The sequence below is a fragment of the Dama dama genome, chromosome 4 (assembly GCF_033118175.1).
Source record: "Dama dama isolate Ldn47 chromosome 4, ASM3311817v1, whole genome shotgun sequence".
NCBI classification, from domain to species: domain Eukaryota; kingdom Metazoa; phylum Chordata; class Mammalia; order Artiodactyla; family Cervidae; genus Dama; species Dama dama.
Genome location: NC_083684.1, coordinates 26,736,691 through 26,760,765, shown reverse-complemented (window position 1 = coordinate 26,760,765; position 24,075 = coordinate 26,736,691). Strand labels below are relative to the sequence as shown.

General features: G+C 37.6%; 1 protein-coding gene across 2 annotated transcripts in view; it reads left to right on the top strand.

The window, feature by feature from the left end:
- Positions 1–24,075, top strand: part of TOX3 (TOX high mobility group box family member 3) — a 122,075-nt gene that overhangs the window by 86,074 nt on the left and 11,926 nt on the right. The window contains exons 3-4 of one of the 2 annotated variants that reach the window (XM_061138498.1): positions 3,063–3,314; positions 22,964–23,233. In XM_061138498.1, the coding sequence (XP_060994481.1) occupies positions 3,063–3,314; positions 22,964–23,233 (522 nt within the window). Of the gene's footprint in view, positions 1–3,059; positions 3,315–22,963; positions 23,234–24,075 lie in introns of both variants that reach the window. The other variant, XM_061138497.1, reaches the window with a different exon arrangement.

The window sequence follows — 24,075 nt, the reverse complement described above, 5'->3', positions numbered from 1 at the left end:
TCAAATATAGGAAAGGGAACCAGCTTGACCCCAGAGAATGAAAATCATAACGTAAATTATCTCCGTTACAGGAAGGCAAGTGGTATGGAAGAAATGAACTTGGCAAAATGAGTAGAAAAAGTGGGGAATCAAGAATTAAGGGTATCCGTAGATTAATCATTTTTGTAGTGACCGTCATCTCCCTAACCAAGAAGCCTGCCTAGATAAGGGAATATTGTTTGGCACTGGCTGCTGTGTTGTTTGTGATAATGAGCACAAACCCCATCTGTAAGGACAACATGATGTTTCATTCTGTAGGATTTTTTTCCCTACATTTGAATCAAACATTGATGAAAGCTCTAGTGCCAGCAGCTGTTCAGAGACAATTTAATTCCAGCTGTGATAATTCACCGTGTCAGACATTGGCTGTTATATGTTGATACAACAGTTCTCCAGATTTGCATTTTTATCAAAAGGAACAAATGTTTTGAACATTTCAGTACAGATGGTATTTAACCATGTACATACTACTTTAACATGTACAAGGTAAACACTGGAAAGTCAATATCTGTAAAAAGTAATTATATAAACTAACTGATTAATCTGATATTGGTCATATGGTGTGGTTGCAGAAGTCAATGTCTTTTTTTTGGTTGCTGCCATACTTGGTTATTTTTATTATCTCAGATAACCAGTGCTTTGATTATGCATTTCTCTAAGGAATGTTTAACTTTATATTTCATGAATTACCTCTCTTTAAAAGTCATTTAAGGTTTTAGCATTTTCTTAGTTATATAATAGAATGTTATGGTATTGTTTTATTAGATTATGAAATAGTAATATATTGAATTCTAGGTAAAAATTAATTTCTTTAAAAAATATACTGGAGGGACATATATGTAAGATCTCTTTATACCTTAACAAAAATAAAAATGAAAATCTCTTTAATTTTAACTGCCTAGCAAAAGACATACTTTATGTTCAAGTTTAAAAAATAATCCTATGTAATGATTTCACTGTACATGTTTGCTTGAGCAAAAAGTAAAGCCCAAGTTAATGTTAATACACTACATTATAGTATGTGCCTAATTTCCCAATCACTTCATTAAAAGCATTAAAAGTAAACTTGTTTAGTTTTTTAACATTTTAATGAGTGCAAACTCATTCAGGAAGACTTTAGGTTTGATGCTGTGAAGTCAAAATTGTGCCTGAAACTGATTCCCTTCCCATAGATATCGCCCAGTAGATAACACTATGGGGACCAGGATGCTCTGAGTTTGAAATTCACACATTTGCTTTATGTTTTCTGTCTGTGTCATGATTACCCTGACCATTTTTAAAGTACTTTAAATATTTATTGAAATAATATTTCAAGTGTTAATTACAGTGGTAATGAAAACAGCCAAATGCCACATATCAAGAATGAGTGTTTATCCGTATTGTTAATGTGATATGTTAGATTTCATTAAGCAGTAATGGGGTAGCAAATGAGTCACAAATTACAGTTGCATCTGTTACTAGACCACATTAGTGCCAAAATAACAGCAAATGCAGCCATAGGGTTACATTCATTAGCCAGCCACGCTTGTGGCCAATTCATCCTTTGTGTTTGAGAACTCGGGGTACCACAGTCGGAAACTGACATCTTTGGGGAGCCGTTCTTGGAATCAATATGTCAGATAATCTAATATTTCACTCCAGCTTTCAAATGTGCTATTGTACTCTCATGTTTTGCATCTACTGAATCTACTGAGAAACTCAAGATGTTCAGTTGCCCAGCCATGGACACCCATAGCTTGTGACTTCTTTATTTCTGGTGAGATACGAATAGCGGTTGACAGGTTCTATAGACAAGAAAGGGTGTGTGTGTGTGTGTGTTTTCTCCCCTTGGGTTTGTTTCTATTTTCTTTCAAATGGTTATTAAGTTACATCATCATTGATAGCTTGAAGAAGGATGATTTTCAGCTCTTAATTAGTTTTCTTAACCAATTATAGTAGATTCAAATTATCTTGCACCAATTCATTCTTCAAAAATTACTGTTAATAGTAAATGAACTATAATGTTGACCCTCTGAGCTGGAAATAAAAAGTATCTGAGTAACTGCTTCACCCTACCAAAAAGAATATTCTAGACATTGACCCCTCTTCCCACAAAATTGAAGTTCTATTTTAAGAAAGACAGTTCATGGGGTTTGGCAGGCAGCTCTAATTTGCACCCCAAGGGCCTATGTAAAAATATTATCTTTAAGGGTCTAAGTAGCACTGAAAAAAGCATGCATTATTTACTTTGGTCTTGAGAAATAACATTAAGTACTTGAGAAACATCCATGGAATTAGTACATTTCTATCAATATATCTCTGTGCTCCTTCTATGGCCTTTAAAAACTGAAGACTGGAAGAGAAGTGTTCTGATAAATACAAATCAAAAATCTTCCTATAAAAGAAAATTCTCCTTTTTGTTTAAATAAAAGCCCTGGATAAATATGCTCTGATGATCCTTATATAAAATGCTTTATTACAAACAGTAGCAACTTCCATGGAAGCAGGCATTGCACTTGAGACTATACCAATAAGGATATTAAAAAAGCAAACCATACATTTGGCATCACTTGTTTTATATGTTGTGGCAGAAAGTAAATATGTGTAATGTTCACTTCCGGATTAATGTTGTGTGTGCACTCCACAAAATCGTCAACATTTGATGAAGCATGTGGATAATGTAAGCGTTTGAGCTGTTTCACTAACATATCAATAAAGTGGCAATTTGTTATATAGCCAAATCTAATGTCGCTGGTGCTCCAACTAACAACAAAGACAGATGTTGCTAATTAAGTACGCATTAAAAAACTGTTAATACTGATACTCCATTAAAACCATATGATAATGAGACTTAAATCTTTAATCAGAATGATCAGCAAAACTTTATATATGGAAATCTGTGTTTAAGATGTTTTCATTTGAGAAATAAATATTTGGTCTAGCTGTGTGGTGTTTTCATGTGACATCGTTCTTTTTCCCTCCGAGGAGAAATAAGATCTAGGAACAGAATATGAAGATGTCTATATTTTGTTTCCTTTTAGCAGACATTCCATACACCAAGCCTTGGGGATGAGGAGTTTGAAATACCCCCCATCACGCCGCCTCCAGAGTCGGATCCCGCCCTGGGCATGCCTGATGTCCTTCTGCCTTTTCAAGGCCTCAGCGATCCGCTGCCTTCCCAGGGAAGTGAATTCACACCCCAGTTTCCCCCTCAAAGCCTGGATCTTCCTTCCATAACAATCTCAAGAAATCTCGTGGAACAAGATGGCGTGCTTCATAGCAGTGGGTTGCATATGGTAGGCATCAAATTTACTGCTTGAAAGTGTTTTACTTATCGTTTGACCTTTGCAGGGTAAAGATCTGAGAGCCCATGTTCTGAAACATGCTCATGCCTGTCTACTGGTGGACATGCAGATTGTTCCTCCTGGTGCCATTTAAAGGCAGATAGTGGAGCAGTCCCTGGTGTTGGTCAAGATGGCATTGGGTTGGTTGACTTGAAAAAGGAGGACCCCCATAAGATCCTCTGGTTTGAATTGATTTTTTAAAGTAGTCTGACTCATTGGTTTGAAAGCAGCCAATCTTCCCTTGCTTTTGGTTTAACAAAGATATGTCCTTGAGTTAAAAGTTTGCCCAGGAGAGTTTTTTCAAAAAAGGGAGCCCTTACCAGGGCCCAGGTCTTTTTGCATTTGTTGGATTAAAGCATCATGTTTATGATATGTGATTTGCTCCTACCTGAAATGAAATTTCAAACTGTGATACAGAGAAAGGGAAAAAGAATAATTGTTCATAACCAACAGAGGAAAGTATAGAGCAGGTTATTTTGTGAAATATAGCTAATTGTGTTATTTATTGTTGTAAACATCAAATAAGGCACTCCAGAGAGCCAAAATTACTAATGCAATAATTTTGGTTCTGTTTTTCTTGGTGTGCAATTATAGTTAGCAATCACCAGAGTAAATCTACTTAAGTATTTTAAACTCTTCTGCTGGGGCTATTTTTTCCCTACCATAGTATATAAGGCATTGGGTGTCTATCTAGGTGAAGTATGAAACAGACGTTTTAAAACAAGATTAATAGTTTATAGGGCTTTTTTTTCCCCTTAAACCCTGATAAGATGAAACAGATGTGTTGGTATAACAAAAAACAAATCCTATTGCTTGTTTACATATTTCTCTGCACATTATGACCATGCCAGTGATGTTTATTGGTTTCATTGTTAATTCCCCAGATAACAGCAGATGATTGCAAAATATGTAGTGGATTAGCAGTGCAAAGATTCAGTGTGCGCTCTGAAATATAAGATTACTTTCCCAAATAGGATTGCAGCAACATAATTTTCTTTGCCTGTGATCTTTTGTGTTTGAGCTGAACATCAGGGTTTTTATTTTTACTTTTTTGTCAGAAAAGAGTGTAAGGAACAGTCGGGAAATGGTCATTAAGTATTCATAAATGTTCCTCGCCATCTCAAATAATTGTTTCCTGTGGACTTTCTTGCATTTTTGTCCCTTTGACACTGGAAGGGAGGGTTCTGTCCTCTGTTTCTCTACAATCAGCCTTGCAATGTTGTGCCTGGAAAATAATAAAAATAAAAAGGGTGTTTAGTTGCCAAGGGAGTTTGCCCAGGGTTCACCATTATTCATAGATGCTCAGTGAGGCTCATTTAAGTTAGGGAAATAGTTAAAAGACCATATAATGCATTCTAAAATGTGTGCTTTATTAAATTGGTAAATATTTATTAATAATATAAGAATCTGCCTTTAAATTAAACATCTGATGAATTACCTTGCCTTAAAGCTATAAAACTGTTATTGCTGCTATAAAAAAGTGTAAAGGAGGCATTTTGACTATGAAATTTCATTTCATGGTCAATTGAATTTACTATATTGGAAAGAACTAAAGATGGAATCATAAAATAATTATGATATTCACATACACTTAAAGAACAATGCTTTCACGGAGTGGCGTTGGGAGAGAGGACTCAATTTTTAATGCTTCTTTTGTAATGTATTGCTAATCACTCATGCAGTTGAATTATTTCATTGATTTTTAAAAGTAGAAGTCCTTTAGCTAAGTACAAACTGTTGTCATGGTGTTTATGTGGACCTCATCGCATTTATTGGTGCCTTTCTGAAGTTTTGCTGAACCTGAATGATATTTATTTTGGCTGGAAACAAACTAATCTTGTTGAAAATTCGAGTAGAATTTCACCTTGAAGAAATGTCATGGGATTTTAAATCACAAATGTTGGAAAAAATAAAACGTACCAGGACAGAATTACGATGAATACAATGTGTCGTTGGCTTTGTTCTATGTACTACCTGACATGTTCACCTATAAACTTGAATTCAGAATCGCCAGAGGCATGGTTAAAAATAGGTTATGTCAAGGTTCTTCTATATTTCCCTCCGGGTACCGAGGTGGCTGGCGACATCGTAATGCTCCACAGCAGCTCCTCGGAGATTTCCCTCAGGAAGGTCACCAGAAAAATAATAAATAATACTTTATACATCATGCATTCAGTTTCCCAGTGTGCACTGGCTATTTGGTACCTTATGCAACTAAGAAGTTTTATTATCCAAATGAATATGGCTGTCGGTTAAGAATTGCTACGGTAAATTAAGACTATCATGTAAGAAGAAAAGCCAGCTTGTTTATGTTGTTTTAAACCAGCTTTTCTTCAGAGCCTCATTGGTTTTCCTTTAGAGAGTGACAGTTTGTCACATTACTGATTAACTGCATTTTGTTGGCAACATGTTTATCTTCTTTAAATTTCTGCCATTATATTTAAAAAACAGAAAGCAGGAACAAAAAAGAAAAGGGGGGAGATTGAAAAGAGTCTAATGATTAGCAGTCCAATATGCAAATAATGCCCTGGTTATTCAAAAGCGAATTGTTGAAAAAATTGAAATCTGATGCATTTGTGGCTTCAAAGAACAACCTTGATTTGCTTGTTGTGGATATGTGTATTTTCAAACAGGATGTAGTTGGCAAGTCAAAATCAACAGTCATAGTTTGGTTAAAAATTCTTTTTACCTCTAAGCATTATTGTCAGTTCAGATGATCATCTGGAAATTATTTTAATCTACAAAAGATGGCAATCCTAAAAATCTACAACATGCACTCTAAAGGGTTTCTTTTTTTTTTAACACCTCTCTATAATCTGCCCAGCCTGCTGAGTAGCATTGACATCAGTAGTACATCAATTTCAGAAAGTGGATTATTTTTACTAGACAGCTATTGTGACATATTGGGTCAGTCATAAATGAAAGATATTCATGCAAGCATGCAATACTTGTAATGAAGTCTCACTCTGACCTTCTGTATGATTGATTCTGTAATTTAGTTTTCTCAGGCAGTGCCTGAAATGAAATGAAATCATGTTGAACAAGTTTTGAATACCCACAGTGCACCAGGAGAAGAAAAATCTGCAGCCCTAGAGGCTTGAGAGAGAGCAGCTGAACGATTTATCTCTATGCTATTATAGCCTTTGCCAGCATTCAACATTTCTTTCTTTTTTTTTTTTTTTTTCTTATTTGGCTTAAGTACTTAATTCTGCAGGTAGCTGTAAATGGGAAAATAAAATGCTGTTCAGATTTAAAATGACAGGACAGGAGTATGTGCAGGGGACTGATAAAATATCTTGAATAGAACTGACCTTTCATGTAGCTGAAAGTTACTGGGGGATTCATCCTCATAATTACCATATAGATTATTTTTATTTCTTTCCTGCAATGAAACATTTCAGAGAGCAGTAGTGCTGATTGAATGAAAATTGAACTTGTTAACATTCTTTTCAGCTTAGCCTGTTGTACATAACAGAAGGTTAGCTTTGATGAATTTCAAAATTCTCTTTGATATCCAAGAAACAGACAGTAAAATAATTGTCTCTAGTCTGATATTTTAGATACCCCCCCCCCAAAGAGAATTTATAAAACACACTGATAATTCACACACTTTTTCTTTGTGCATTATATTTCATGTTTGAAGGACCAACGTTTTCTGTTTGATATTTGCTTTGGACTTAATTGTGATAGCATATATTTATAGAAAGTACTCCTGGTGCTTTGGTATTATCAAACATAGTATTAGAAAATTGAAAATGATGGCAGTAAGGGAAGTAAATTTGAGTATGGTAGTCTCTGTACCTGTTAAAGAAAGAGAATAAGAGAGAAAAAAAAGTCTTATAGAAGATAAGCACACAGAGGAGAAAAAGAAGAAGCTTTTAAAATATTCATAAAGCTCTTAAGACATAATCCAGACAGATATCATTTTTGATCAGAAAAATGGGAGTGTATCAAAATAATTCTAAAATTGCCAGGCTTGTTTTAGAAATTTTTATTTTTCATACAGTCATTTAGTATGGGTCTAATTCTGGATTATTTTTATTTTCACAAAATAACTTTCATGCCATTTTTGTACTTTCCAAAATCTTCAGAGAAATATCCGACTTTCAATTAATACATTGTTTTAGCAATGTTGCTTAATGTGTTACAGATAAAACAGTTATTTCATGGGTCATTAATGTGTTTAATGCGTGGAACGTTCTATTAAAACAAGCCCTTATTATTGTTATGGACATGTTCATTGCTATTGTCAATAGAAGCGGCAAAGCTAAATTCCGCTGGACGATTACCATTTAGCCATTGGAGGGGACCAACAATTTCTCATACAAATTGAACGATTACTTCAATAATGTTTATTTTTGGTCAAGTATGGTCAAAACATTTTCTTATTGTAAGTTAACAGTAGAAAAGGCATGTCTTACATAAGCAAAATGACTCACTTTGAATGCAGTGGGACCCATCTCTTCAAAGTCCAAATTATAAAATTGAAACCATATTAACTCTAGCACACATTTACTGAGCACCTACTAAGTGCTATATATTCTTAATCATTAGAGACTGATCACTTATAAATTGAGTTTTTGGTTAGCAGTGTCTCTTCCATGTAATACCAAAACACAGAGTCTGATGACTGCTTCATAGAGGCATGTTGTCTGGAGTCAACTTTAGTTTAGCTGTTACTACACCTTGACAATTGTCTGCTCAAAATACCAAGGCCACAGACATTATACAAGCTGCCTTTCTTGGTAGAGCAAATAGCCTTGTACCATGCATAGCTCTATGTACCTACTAACCCTGAACATTGGAGTGTTCTCTTTAAGGCTGAGTTAACTTTAGGATCATGTTTTTGCTTTTAAAAAGATCATGTATTGAAGGAGGGGAATGTTCCAAATTTCTACTAAACTCAATTAGCTGTTGTGAAGGGCAACCTGTGATGACTTGGCTGGTTTATTACATTCAAGGAAACAAAAACATGTTATTAAAAAGTTAGCCTATGATTTATTTCCCTGTGTCTCATTTTGAACATATAATCTACAGTTATAATCTTTTATAGCATTGGCAGTACTTCCCTGTGGGTTAGGGACAGTAGACAGACCATTTAACAAATTTTTATTTATGTATTTATTTTAGTTTTGGTCGCACTGAGTCATTGTCGCTGCCCATGGGCTTTCTCTAGTCTTGCAGTGAGCAGGGTCTACTCTCTAGTTGCGGTGTGCAGGCTTCTCATCGCAGTGGCTTCACTTGTTGCGGAGCATGGGCTCTAGGGTACGTGGACTTCAGTAGTTTCAGCGCTTGGGCTTAATTGCCCCGTGGCACGTGGGATCTTCTTGCACCCGGGATTGAATTGGACTTGCTTGCATTGCAACCTGGATTGTTAACCACTGAACCACCAGTGTGTGTGTGTGTGCTCAGTTGAGTCCGACTGTGAGGCCATGGACTGGAGCCCACCAGGCTCCTCTCTCCATGAGATTTCCCAGGCAAGAATACTGGAGTGGGTTTCTATTTCCTCCTCCAGGGGATCTTCCTGACCCAGGGATCGAACTCATGACGTCTGCATCTCCTACACTGGCAGGCAGATTCTTTACCACTTTACCAGCTGGGAGGCCCCCTGGACCACCAGGAAAGCTCTCAAACAATTTTTAGAGGGATGATAGTTACTCCTGTACTGTTGTCTCACTTTCTTTTATTCACAGCCCTTGTTGCCATTAGAGACAGTTTTTCTTTGCTTGTTTAAGGCCTGTCCTCCCCTCCTTGCCTGTCTTGTCTGCTACTAGTTCATCCTGAGACCTAGAAGTGTCTGGGCTGAAACACACAAAGCTCTCAATAAATATTTTGTTGAATATATGAGTGAATGAAAGGATCATGAGAGAATATTTATTGGTTATTAAGAGAATACTTTGACTACTAAATAAAAATGGAGGGGAAGGGGATTTAAAACATCAACAGCTGTAAAAATAGAATTAATCTTTAAAATTTTAATTTAGGATCAAATAAAATCAATATAGAGCTGACTGCTTGGTAAAACAAAGGAGTTAGAGGGTGTATGAGAAAATACCATTGTTTTATCATAAACTCTTGAAATTTTTATTTTGCTGAGAAACTATTAATTAACTTTGGGGAAGACTGTTTTTCACAAAACTTTCATGTGTAGGTATGTTTGATTATAACCCTGAGAGTAGTTATTAAGTAAAAATTATCTATTTCAGTGTAGATATTTTGATGAATATAAAGTTTATGGTATGTAGGTCTGTAATTATCATTGGTATGCATCTGGCACAACTTTATTTGTTTGAGGTTCTACTTGGGTTAGGAATACATTAGTTATGCCTAAGTATTGATTAATTGCTTATCTGCAAATAAAATTTTAACATTGCTATAGAATATAACTAAATAATTGAGCTTAAAATTATTGGATTTCCTATTTGTAGTTCTCTGATATTTATAAATACAAAGCACTTTTTATTACTGATAATTGTTTAATTACTCCATTTCTTAAGAAATATTGATTAAAATAACACATTGTGAAAATTTATTTAGTCACACTCTCTAATATGTTTGGGCTGTTTGCTTCTTAATTAGATGTTCTCCTTTATTATGAAAACCTGAGGTTGAATTGTTACAGAGAATATTTGTAAATGCAGATGGAAGATGCATAAAATACATTTGCATCTTAGATTTTTAAAATTCCTTCTGAGCCAAAATCCTTTGGCTTACTTTCAAAGATGGAAGTGAGCACCATTGTAGTGAGTCACAATCGATAGAATAATATGTGATATTTAAAATTATAAAATCTATTTGAATATATTTTACTTTGTAAAAGAAACAAGAAAGCAATACAGGAGGATGTATGATTATGTATCACCAAGTGTATATCACAAAGATAAATGTCAGGCATGGGAAGGAAAGAGAAATTTACTCTGAGAGGACTTCGTGGAAGGACTGGTCCTTGTGGGCCTGAAAGTAGGAGTGGAAAAAATTTGAATATGTAAAGAAGTAGAGCTTTCTTGGCTAAGGTAGTAAGAGCAACCTGTTTCCATTCCCTCCCCATCCCCTCAAACCTCATATATCTTATAGGAAGTATGAACATGGTAATATGCCATCGTGATTTACACAGTAGGGACATTTTTCAACTTTTCATTCTCTTTCAGTCTTGATTAAATCAAGGGGGCAGTCTCAGTTTGAGGCTAATTAGTCTTTCACATCTCTCTTTCATCCTTTTTCAAAAGGAGAAAGCAGAACTCTGGCCCCAAATCTTAGGCAGATCCCCATATTTAGATGGACTGTGTTGTTATTTGCTTTACTTGGTATTTACCTGGCATTCCAATGATCATGGTTTTTAATTTATGATTCCAGTTTTTAATTTATACTAGTGAGCAAAATCTTCCTTTTTAATATAAAATTATTCAGATTTTTACCATTCACTCCAATGATTAATGTTCATTAATAGACTGGATTTCAGGCAATTGAAGAAAACAAGGGACCACTACCCAAAACATCCATTCCTTGGTTTCCTTTTTTAAAAAACAAACGACAAAGAGGCTTTTTCATCAGGTGGAGAGAGGAGCAAGTCTCAGCTAAGCACTCTGCCCATGAAGACATGGACAAACCATCAAGACATCATTGCCCAAAGACTTTGTTGAATTGTATTTAGAGGCAACCTAGAAGGCAGTGTGCTTTCTGTTAGAAGTCTGTGATCTGCCCATTGAGAATAATTTTCTCTGGTTGCAAAAATAAATCCTTGAGTACTCTTCAAATCATACTACCATATGACTCAGCAGTCCCACTCCTGGGCATATACCTGGAGAAAACCATAATTCAAAAAGATACATGCACCCCATGTTCATTGCAGCAATATTTAACAATAGCTAGGACATGAGAGCATGTCCAACAACAGAGGAATGGGTGAAGAAGTGATACATGTACACAATGAAATACTACTCAGCCATAAAAAGGAATGAAATAGTGACATTTGTAGAGATGTGGATGGACCTAGAAACTGTCATACAGAGTGAAGTCAGAAAGAGAAAAACAAATACATTAACATATATGTGTGGAATCTAGAAAAATGGTATAGATGAGCTTATTTGCAAAGCAGAAATAGAAGCACAGACATAGAGAACGAATGTATGGATACCAAGCAGGGGTGAGGGAGTGTGTGGGATGGATTGGGATTGACATATATATACTACTATATACAAAATAGATAACTAATGAGAATCAAAAAGCATAAAATAAAGGAGCCTGGGCTTTTAGGAGCTATCATATATATTTTACTGATTTGCACTTTAATTTTTATTAGAAAATTAAAATGTATGGCTTCCCTGATAGCTCAGTTGGTAAAAAGTCCACCTGCAATGCAGGAGACCCTGGTTTAATTCCTGGGCTGGGAAGATCCCCTGGAGAAGGGCTAGGCTACCCACTCCAATATTCTTGGGCTTCCCTTGTGGCTCATCTGGTAAAGAATCTGCCTGCAATGCGGGAGACCTGGGTTTGATCCCTAGGTTGGGAAGATCCCCTAGAGAAGAGAAAGTCTACCCACTCCAGTATTCTGACCCAGAGAATTCCATGGACTGTATAGTCCATGGGGTAGCAAAGAGTTGGACACGAGTGGGAGACTTTCACTTCACTAGAAAGTAAATTAAAAATTGCTTCATTCTACAAAAAATAAAAAAAGTTCATACCAATTAAAAAAATAAGTTGAGGTGTTAGGCTCTTTATACTATTTATAATTAAATCCAAGTTGTCCACAATTGATGGGTTGCCCTTGAAATACCATCAGTTAATATTTATTGGGATGAATGACATCAGTAAATAGGTACCAAGCTTTTAAACTTTCAACGGCTTCCTTCTCCATTGTGAATAAAATCCAGAATGGATTATAGACCCATTACTTATGGCCATTACTTGTTCTCCAGCTTCACGGCGAGCCTTGCTTTTCCTGGGCAGTGACATGGACCTCTTCTTTACTTATCCGGCATGTGCTCTCTTAGGGTTTCCTAGGTGGCGCTAGTGGTAAAGAACCTGCCTGCCAATGCAGGAGATTTAAGAGACGTGGGTTTACACCTATCAATAATTACCCTAAATGTAAATGGGTTGAATGCCCCAACCAAAAGACAAAGATTGGCTGAATGGATACAAAAACAAGACCCCTATATATGCTGTCTACAAGAGACCCACCTCAAAACAAGAGACACATACAGACTAAAAGTGAAGGGCTGGAAAAAAATATTTCATGCAAACGGAGACCAAAAGAAAGCAGGAGTCGCAATACTCATATCAGATAAAATAGACTTTCAAATAAAGGATGTGAAAAGAGACAAAGAAGGACACTACATAATGATCAAAGGATCAATCAAAGAAGAAGATATAACAATTATAAATATATATGCACCCAACATAGGAGCACCGCAATATGTGTGGCAAACACTAACGAGTATGAAAGAGGAAATTAATAGTAACACAATAATAGTGGGAGACTTTAATACCCCACTCACAACTATGGATAGATCAACTAAACAGAAAATTAACAAGGAAACACAAACCTTAAATGACACAATGGACCAGCTAGACCTAATTGATATCTATAGGACATTTCACCCCAAAACAATCAACTTCACCTTTTTCTCAAGCGCACAAGGAACATTCTCCAGAATAGATCACATCCTGGGCCATAAATCTGGTCTTAGAAAATTCAAAATAATTGAAATCATTCCAGTCATCTTTTCTGACCACAGTGCAGTAAGATTAGATCTCAATTACAGGAAAAAAATTGTTAAAACTTCAAACATATGGAGGCTAAATAACACGCTTCTGAATAACCAACAAATCATAGAAGAAATCAAAAAAGAAATCAAAATATGTATAGAAATGAATGAAAATGAAAACACAACAACCCAAAACCTATGGGACACTGTAAAAGCAGTGCTAAGGGGAAGGTTCATAGCATTACAGGCTTACATCAAGAAACAAGAAAAAAACCAAATAAATAACCTACCTCTACACCTAAAGCAATTAGAGAAGGAAGAAAGGAAGAACCCCAGGGTTAGCAGAAGGAAAGAAATCTTAAAAATCAGGGCAGAAATAAATGCAAAAGAAACTAAAGAGACCATAGCAAAAATCAACAAAGCTAAAAGCTGGTTTTTTGAAAAAATAAACAAAATTGACAAACCATTAGCAAGACTCATTAAGAAACAAAGAGAGAAGAACCAAATTAACAAAATTAGAAATGAAAATGGAGAGATCACAACAGACAACACTGAAATACAAAGGATCATAAGAGACTACTACCAGCAGCTCTATGCCAATAAAATGGACAACTTGGATGAAATGGACAAATTCTTAGAAAAGTATAACTTTCCAAAACTGAACCAGGAAGAAATAGAAGATCTTAACAGACCCATCACAAGCAAGGAAATCGAAACTGTAATCAAAAATCTTCCAGCAAACAAAAGCCCAGGACCAGATGGCTTCACAGCTGAATTCTACCAAAAATTTAGAGAAGAGCTAACACCTATCTTACTCAAACTCTTCCAGAAAATTGCAGATGAAGGTAAGCTTCCAAACTCATTCTATGAGGCCACCATCACCCTAATTCCAAAACCAGACAAAGATGCCACAAAAAAAGAAAACTACAGGCCAATATCACTGATGAACATAGATGCAAAAATCCTTAACAAAATTCTAGCAAACAGAATCCAACAACATATTAAAAAAATCATACACCATGACCAAGTGGGCTTTATCCCAGGAATGCAAGGATTCTTTAATATCCGCAAATCAATCAATGTAATACACCACATTAACAAATTGAAAGATAAAAACCATATGATTATCTCAATAGATGCAGAGAAAGCCTTTGACAAAATTCAACACTCATTTATGATTAAAACTCTCCAAAAAGCAGGAATAGAAGGAACATACCTCAACATAATAAAAGCTATATATGACAAACCCACAGCAAGCATCACCCTCAATGGTGAAAAATTGAAAGCATTTCCCCTGAAATCAGGAACAAGACAAGGGTGCCCACTCTCACCACTACTATTCAACATAGTGTTGGAAGTTCTGGCCACAGCAATCAGAGCAGAAAAAGAAGTAAAAGGAATCCAGATAGGAAAAGAAGAAGTGAAACTCTCACTGTTTGCAGATGACACGATCCTCTACATAGAAAACCCTAAAGACTCTACCAGAAAATTACTAGAGCTAATCAATGAATATAGTAAAGTTGCAGGATATAAAATTAACACACAGAAATCCCTTGCATTCCTATATACTAACAATGAAAAAACAGAAAGGGAAATTAAGGAAACAATACCATTCACCATTGCAACAAAAAGAATAAAATACTTAGGAGTATATCTACCTAAAGAAACAAAGGACCTATACATAGAAAACTATAAAACACTGATGAAAGAAATCAAAGAGGACACAAACAGATGGAGAAACATACCGTGTTCATGGATTGGAAGAATCAATATTGTCAAAATGGCTATTCTACCCAAAGCAGTCTATAGATTCAATGCAATCCCTATCAAGCTACCAACGGAATTTTTCACAGAACTAGACCAAAGAATTTCACAATTTGTATGCAAATACAAAAAACCTCTAATAGCCAAAGTAATCTTGAGAAAGAAGAATGGAACTGGAGGAATCAACCTGCCTGACTTCAGACTCTACTACAAAGCCACAGTCATCAAGACAGTATGGTACTGGCACAAAGACAGAAATATAGATCAATGGAACAGAATAGAAAGCCCAGAGATAAATCCACGAACCTATGGACACCTTATCTTTGACAAAGGAGGCAAGGATATACAATGGAAAAAAGACAACCTCTTTAACAAGTGGTGCTGGGAAAACTGGTCAACCACTTGTAAAAGAATGAAACTAGAACACTTTCTAACACCATACACAAAAATAAACTCAAAATGGATTAAAGATCTAAATGTAAGACCAGAAACTATAAAACTCCTAGAGGAGAACATAGGCAAAACACTCTCCGACATAAATCACAGCAAGATCCTCTATGACCCACCTCCCAGAATATTGGAAATAAAAGCAAAACTAAACAAATGGGACCTAATGAAACTTAAAAGCTTTTGCACTACAAAGGAAACTATAAGTAAGGTGAAAAGACAGCCCTCAGATTGGGAGAAAATAATAGCAAATGAAGAAACAGACAAAGGATTAATCTCAAAAATATACAAGCAACTCCTGCAGCTCAATTCCAGAAAAATAAATGACCCAATCAAAAAATGGGCCAAAGAACTAAACAGACATTTCTCCAAAGAAGACATACAGATGGCTAACAAACACATGAAAAGATGCTCAACATCACTCATTATTAGAGAAATGCAAATCAAAACCACAATGAGGTACCATTACACGCCAGTCAGGATGGCTGCTATCCAAAAGTCTACAAGCAATAAATGCTGGAGAGGGTGTGGAGAAAAGGGAACCCTCTTACACTGTTGGTGGGAATGCAAACTAGTACAGCCGCTATGGAGAACAGTGTGGAGATTTCTTAAAAAACTGGAAATAGAACTGCCATATGACCCAGCAATCCCACTTCTGGGCATACACACTGAGGAAACCAGATCTGAAAGAGACACGTGCACCCCAATGTTCATCGCAGCACTGTTTATAATAGCCAGGACATGGAAGCAACCTAGATGCCCATCAGCAGATGAATGGATAAGGAAGCTGTGGTACATATACACCATGGAATATTACTCAGCCATTAAAAAGAATTCATTTGAAGCAGTCCTAATGAGATGGATGAAGCTGGAGCCCCTTATACAGAGTGAAGTAAGCCAGAAAGATAAAGAACATTACAGCATACTAACACATATATATGGAATTTAGAAAGATGGTAATGATAACCCTATATGCAAAACAGAAAAAGAGACACAGAAATACAGAACAGACTTTTGAACTCTGTGGGAGAATGTGAGGGTGGGATATTTCAAAAGAACAGCATGTATACTATCTATGGTGAAACAGATCACCAGCCCAGGTGGGATGCATGAGACAAGTGCTCTGGCCTGGTGCACTGGGAGGACCTGGGGGAATCGGGTGGAGAGGGAGGTGGGAGCGGGGATCGGGATGGGGAATACGTGTAAATCCATGGCTGATTCATATCAATGTATGACAACACCCACTGAAATGTTGTGAAGTGATTGGCCTCCAACTAATAAAAAAAAAAAAAAAAGACACGTGGGTTTGATCCCTGAGTCGGGAAGATCCCCTGGAGGAGGTCATGGAAGCCCACTCCAGCATTCTCACCTGGAGAATCCTTTGGACAGAGGAGCCTGGTGGGCTGTAGTCCATAGGGTCGCAGAGTCGGATGCGACTTAGCAAGCACACATGCATGTGCTTCCTTATGCCACGGGACTTTGTGCATGTTCTTCTTCTCTGCATACAATGCTCTTTCCTCTTTTCTAGCTCTGTTAGCTTCCACTCATCCTTTACAACTCAGCGCAGTGGGTCACCTCTGCAGGGGAGCATCCCCCAATTTTCCCACCTCACCTGATCTGGCTCATCCTCATCTCTCCCAAACCCATTGCATTTCGCTGTTCACCTTGCCTACCCGGCTCCTGCCTCTTCTGGCCTCCTCATTTCTCAAGCATGAGAAGCCTTCTCCCATCTCAGATTTTGCACATGCTCTTCCCTCTGGCTGGAACATACTTTCTCCTCATTTCCTAATGGACTTCTTACTCTTTAGGTATAGGCTCAAAAGTCACCTTGGAGAGGCCTTTCCTACTGTAGCTATCCTCTCCTGAATAATTTTTTTTTTTTTTTTTTTGCATAGCCTCTTTATTTTTCCACAATATTTATCACAGTTCAAATCTATTTTATGCACATATGTTCTATTTTCACAGACAGAACCTAATTTTGGACCCCTCCTTCTCTTCCCCCACAAGAAGAAGATTTCTGTTGTATTTCTCTAATAAAATCATTTTCAAATGGGGCATTGCAGATTTTGTCCATCAGGGAACTTTGCCAGTGTCTGGAGACATTTGGATGTCACAGCTTGGTAGGGAGGGGAGGTTACTGGCGCCCAGTGGATAGAGACCAGAGATGCTATTAAGCATTTACAATGCTCAAGAAGCATTGCAAGCAAAGGATTTGATGCATCTGCCCAACTAAGAATTTTCCAGTCCAAAATGTCAATACTGCTGAGGTTGACAAACTTATCTAATATTATCAGTTAGAAGACACAGTGAGATAAGAAGAAAGAAGGAGTTGCTTTCCAATGATGAACAATTTAGGAAATGATACAAGTGAACTCTCCATATAAAACATAATTGTATGAAGAGTCAAAAAAGCTACCAGCATTCAGTCCTTCTTGTTGGATGTGATAATAGCATCTCTTATAACGCAGTAGTTGCTTTGCCTTTCAGTGATCATTGGGAAATCTTTCAATGCTTAATTTTAATAAGTAAGATTAATGATTTACAAAAGCACATTGAATTTCTTAGGGCTATGTCCATGATTTTACATTTCCGTCTCATGTCACTGGTGGTGGTAGTGGTGGGTTAGTCGCTCAGTCATGTCTGACTCTTTTGTGACCCCACGGACTGTAGCCCGCCAGACTCCTCTGTCCATGGGATTTCCCAGGCCAAAATACTGGAGTGAGTTGCCATTTCCTTCTCCAGGGGATCTTCCCAACCCAGGAATCAAACCAATATCTCCTGCATTGCAGGCAGATTCTTTACTGACTAAACCATCAGGGAAGCCCTCTTGTGTCATTACTACTAGGAAAAATGGTGAGCTATTTTGAAGGAATATAAATGAATTATTCTTGCCTATACTTTTTTATAGTATTAATAAATTCATTAGTCCATTCTAAATTTTGTCTAAATAGAGTCATGTTTAAAAGAATCACATGGTAACTTTCTAGTTTTGAAAGATATGAGCATTGGTATATTGGTGTCTCTGGCCTGGCACATAGTAAGTGCTCAATAAATACTTTTCCACTGAGCTGACATCTTTTTCTTCTTAAGTGGAAATCCTAAGATCACAGGAGGTTTTTTTTTAAGGTTACTTTTTGAAATAGAAAATGATTGGAGCTGTTAAGGATCACCAGGTTCCCCAAGGAGGTTGTTAATAATTGGTGACCCTAAAGGAACTTGAATCTCTAAAGAGATACTTTCACCATTAATCTTCTTATACTATAATCCTCACATGTAGGAAGTTATTATCAGATAACAATGGACCATGGTAGATGCTAGCACATTTTGTTGCACTGATTATGTGGTTCATAGGTTACCTGACAATATTTGAGAGGTCCTTGGTGTGTGGTCCTGTGGGAGATAAGAAAGGTGGGCCAGCATTTTTTGGATTTGAAGACCACGTGGATGGCTCTGAGTTTTGGCAAGATCTTGCCCACCACCACCAGTATGCTTCAGGAGTAGTTATCACACTGACCCCAATTCAGAAACCACCCCCCCTTTCTTTTTTTTTAGTGAAATGAGTCTCAATTTATATAAGACAAATAAAAATGGAGTTGCTTTTGTGAAAGGAGGGTGGGACGGTCAGAGTTCAGAGCCCACCCGTCTCTCACTCTGTCCGTACAAGCTTCCACCAGTGGTGGTCCACGGCTCCTTTGCTGTGTTGCTGTTTAGTTACTGAGTCAAGTCTGACTCTTTGCCACCCCATGGACTGTAGCCCACCAGGCTCCTCTGTCCATGGGACTTAGAGAACAGTTTCTCCATCAGTCAATCACCCCAGCTACCTCTGTGGCTTAGGGGTTCCTTCTTATCCAAGAATAGGTACAATAGTATCTAATTCAGGAAGTTATTTAGAGGATTGAATTGGAAAGTGCATACATACTAAGCTTAGCACAGGTCCCAGATCCGAGGAAACACACAATGTTCCTTGTCCATGAACCTTGGCTGTTTATCAACAGGAGCTCTTAGGCAACCAGGTCCATCATAAAGGTATAAATGGCAGGTGGAATTCAGGAAGAGTAGACAAAGTCAGAAAGTCTAACCCCGTGGCCCTCTGTGTGACCATGAGCTTCCTCTGAAATAGTGTACGTCTGGGATGCACCTGTCACGTATTGATGTTCATGGGCATGGGAGTAAAGAAAGCGAAGTGGCTTCTTGGTCAATGAGAAGGTTGTGTAAATTATATCTTGATATTTCATGGCCATGACAGTTAACTGATGATTTTACCGTTGGAATTAAAATGCTCTGGAGTTGCCTGCAGATATTTTTAAATAGTTAGATTTAAAGAAGTCTGAAAGGACCTTTGAAAAGCCTCTGAAAGATGTATTTGGAGGCTACAGTTAAGAAAAATATAGCATAATTCCCAGTTGTGGCGGGCTGGAAAACATCAGCAAGCAATGGTAGAACTTTAAAAGGACATGGAAGGGTGGACAGTCTGCTCAAATTTTTGAAGAGAAATAGCTAAGTGTGTGAAGAATGCCAATAAAAAGAAATTAAGACACACTGGTAACGTGAAATCCACTTTTCTGATATCAGACTGTAGAAGGACTCCTACAAGGAGAATGTAGTATTTTAGGAGCATATTGTTAGTGAAACAAAAAGAGTTGGGGTTGCTTGGAAATGTGGAGCACCTTTTTCCAGGATTCCATAGGAATTTGATAACTCAAGAATTATTAATGGAAAATATGTACATTTTCTATTAAACCCTGGCAGTTAGCCACAGACTCTTTTAACTGTTTTTGTCTCTTGTTTTTAGATTTTCCTAACTATAGTGTTTTAGTTTCTGTTTGTTTTGTTTTGTGTTTTTGTGAATGGGAAAAGTTAAGGTGCTTCCCTCTTTACCCCTCCAATCCAATCCAGTATAATGTAAGTACTGTTTACACTTTTAAAAAATATTTATTTATTTGGTTGCATCCAGGTTTAGTCACAGTATGTGGGACCTTCCCTTGCAGCAGGAGGGCTTCTCTCTAGTTGTGATGCAACTATGTGGAATCTTAGTTCCCCGACTAGGGATCAAATCTGCATCCCCTGCATTGGAAGGTGGATTCTTATCCACTGGATCACCACGGAAGTCCCTAAACTTTTTTTTTTTTTTTAAACAAAGAGGGGGCTGTACTCTCTAACTGTTTTGCAACCTGGTTTTTCACTTGCTATGTCTTGCACATCACTCTAGATTAGTGGCTCTCTCCCCACTCCAGTGGGGAGTGATTCTTGCCTGGAGAATCCCAGGGACGGGGGAGCCTGGTGGGCTGCCATCTATGGGGTCGCACAGAGTCGGCCACGACTGGAGCGACTTAGCAGCAGCAGCAGCAGAACTGGAGCAAGCTTGCCCCCCATGTGGCAATGTCCAGAGACATTTTTGATTGTCATGACTGGTGAAAGGAAGGAGGTTGCTATTGGCATCTCCAAGTTTGATTGCTGGGTTAGGAAGATCCCCTAGAGAAGGGAATGGCAACCCATTCCAGTACTCTTGCCTGGAGAATTCCATGGACAGAGGAGCCTGGTAGGCTGCAGTTCAAGTGGCCACAAAGAGTTGGATGTGACTGAACGACTAACACACACACACACAGGGAGAGACCGGAGTTACTGTAAACATCCTACAATGCAAAGCACAGCCCCCACAGCAAAGAATTATCTGGTCCAAAATGTCATTAGAGCCAAAATGAAGAAACTCTTCTCTAGGTCAATACACATAAATCTAATTCATTATTTTAAAAAGCTTCATAATACTTTGTAGCATGATCGATCATAATTTATTCAACAAGTTTCCTATTGATAGCTCTTGGCTTCTGAATTAGTGACATTACAATATTTACAATTCATTTGTTTCTTTAAAGAGCAAAATAAGCTTTATCAGAAATATTGAAAAGAAGAATTCATAGGGTTATGTATAAAATTAGATTCTGGGTCACTGTGAGTCAAGAGAATCAAGAAAATCGGTTTCAAGAAAATCACAGGCTCACTCTAAATGACAAGTCTTAAATGTAGCCATTTGAAAAGCATGTCTTCATTTTTGTATTGTTTGGAATGAGAAGAAGCAAATATAAATCCTTTTCTATGCCTCCTCAAAACAGAGAAGACTACTTTTGAAGTGTTGGCAGTAATTTTCAGAGGAGCTAATTCTGATGGTCTCTACCTCCTCCTTATACATATTTTTACCAATTCATTAATGCATTAAGTCAAGATGGGTTAAGGAAAAGAAAACAAAGCAGGTTTAAGATGAAAAAAGTGATATTCAATCCTAAAGACATGGAATGACTTCCAGATGCCATTGACAATGTAATTCAGAATTGGAATGATCCTCTGGTTAACCACAGAGGTTTTCACAGAGAGGGTGCCCCGAAGCAAACAGATGCTTGCTCCGTGTTTCTCTAGCCCATCCTTTCTACATGGTGTATGCCTGCCTGGGAGGATAAAATAGAGAACAGCTCCTCCCCATTTTGCAGAGCTGGAGAAAGGATAATTGAACCAGTACCATGTGGAAGAAGGATGGCCAATGAGTTGGTGAGCCTGAAAGGCTTGGACCTTAGCATCACCCCTTTTCTTGTCATCAGTTTCCTCAGTAAGGAGCAAGAGCTGGATATTTCTCTTCCCTTTGCTAATAGTCCTTTATTTTCACTTAATGAAGTCATTCAGTGATAGTTCTAGGCTTCCCTGGTAGCCCAGTGGTAGAGAAATCTGCCTGCCATTGCAGGAGATCCCTGGGCAGGAAGATCCCTTGGAGGGGGAAATGGCAACCTACTCCAGTATTCTTGCCTGAAAAATCCTATGGACAGAGGAGCCTGGTGGGCTAGTCCATGAGGTTGCCAAGAGTCAGACATGACAGCATGCATGCACACTCGAACAAGACAATTCTACAGTGTCATAGTTGAGGCTGGATAATTTGGGCTTCGTGATTTTGACCTTTCAACTTTCTAGCATGAGTCCTTCTAGTTAATAAATTAATAGAGACCATTATCCTGCAATAAATCAGATCTAACAAAATTGGAACAAGTCAAACTTATCTAAGGAGCTGCTGAAGTTATAAGTTCATTGATCTTTTTAATTGAGGTATTAACTGACATATTAGTTTTAGGTATAGAACATAATGATTGGATATTTGTATATATTCCAGAATTATCACCACAGTAATTACAGTTAACAGTTGTCATCATACAGTTACAAAAAAAAAAAAAAAAAACAGTTTTTCTTTTTCTTGTGATGAAGACTTTATAATCTATTGTCTTAGCAACTTTCAAATATGTCATAGAGTATTATTACCTACAGCCCCCAGGCTGTGTATTCCATTCCTATGATGTATATAGGGTTTCCCTGGTTGCTCAGCAGTAAAGAATCTGCCTACAATGCAGGAGACACTTGTAGGAGATGCAAAGTTTGATCCCTGGGTCAAGAAGATTCCCTGGAGCAGGAAATGGTAACACACTCTAGTATTCTTGCCTGGGAAATCCCATGGACAGAGGAGCCCAGCAGGCTAAAGTCTGTGGGGTTGCAAAGAGTCGGAAATGACTTAACAACTCAACAACAATGCAATGCAATGATCTATTTATTTTGTAACTGAAAGTTGGTACCTTTTGACCCCCTTCCCCAACCCCTGCAAGCTCACTGATGTTTGGGAAAATTAAGAGTTTCCCATTTCTGTTGCCCCTTTAGGATCAGAGCCACACACAAGTTTCACAATACCGCCAGGATCCCTCTGTGATCATGAGGTCCATCGTCCACATGACGGATGCTGCTCGCTCTGGGATCATGCCTCCTGCCCAGCTCACCACCATCAACCAGTCTCAGCTCAGCGCCCAGTTGGGGTTGAATTTGGGAGGTGCCAGTGTGCCCCACACGTCTCCTTCACCTCCTGCGAGCAAATCTGCGACTCCCTCCCCTTCCAGCTCCATCAACGAGGAGGATGCTGACGAATCCAACAGAGTAAGTTAACTGCCTTTAGTATATAGGGATCAACCCCATGTTCTTGTGTTTAAACTCCATTCACAATATTACCTTCCTTTTCTCCATGGATGTGGAGTAGCACTTAAATTTTTTCTTAACTCTTTTATATCTGTTTATTTCTGTGGAAAGTATATTCAACTGAAACTTGGGCGATCTGACTTTTACTAATTGTAAAGCATTGAGCAAATCACTTAATAGGCTGAATTTTACTTAAATCGGCAAAGGAGAAGGCTTGTGCTAGGCTTTTCAGAAATTCTGAACTGCTCTAGTTCTAAGTTAATGTCCAGGTGGGCAAGTTTCATCTGGTCAGTTGGCTGACCTGCTGCCCCATTGGATAGTCAGTCTTGCACTTGGGTGATGTTTACCGCATAGTATGTTCCAGGGGTTTTGCCCCTTTGCTTTTGTCAGGGAAATGATACATGATTCAAATATATCCAATTTGAAACAAAAACTTAGTTGCCAGTTTGACTTTTTTGAATACCTAGAAAAAAAACATTGTTTCATTGAAGTTACTTACTCTAGGTACACAATTACTCATTCCTCATTTATTAATTATGGGTGGTACACCTACTCTGCGCTTGGCATCTTACTTGGTTCTGGTGATACAAAGACTTATGAGGGAATTGCTGCCCCTGGGACTTCCCACTGAGAACAAATAAGAGTGTTTAAAACTAGCTCCAGATGTGATTAGTGGCATAACTGATGTATCTGGTATACTGAGATTGTCATCGATTCTGCTTTGGAGAGTGATTTGAGGAAGACTTTATTGAGAAGGTGATGTTTGAATTAGGTCTAAGAGGATACATAAAAGTTTGTGAGGC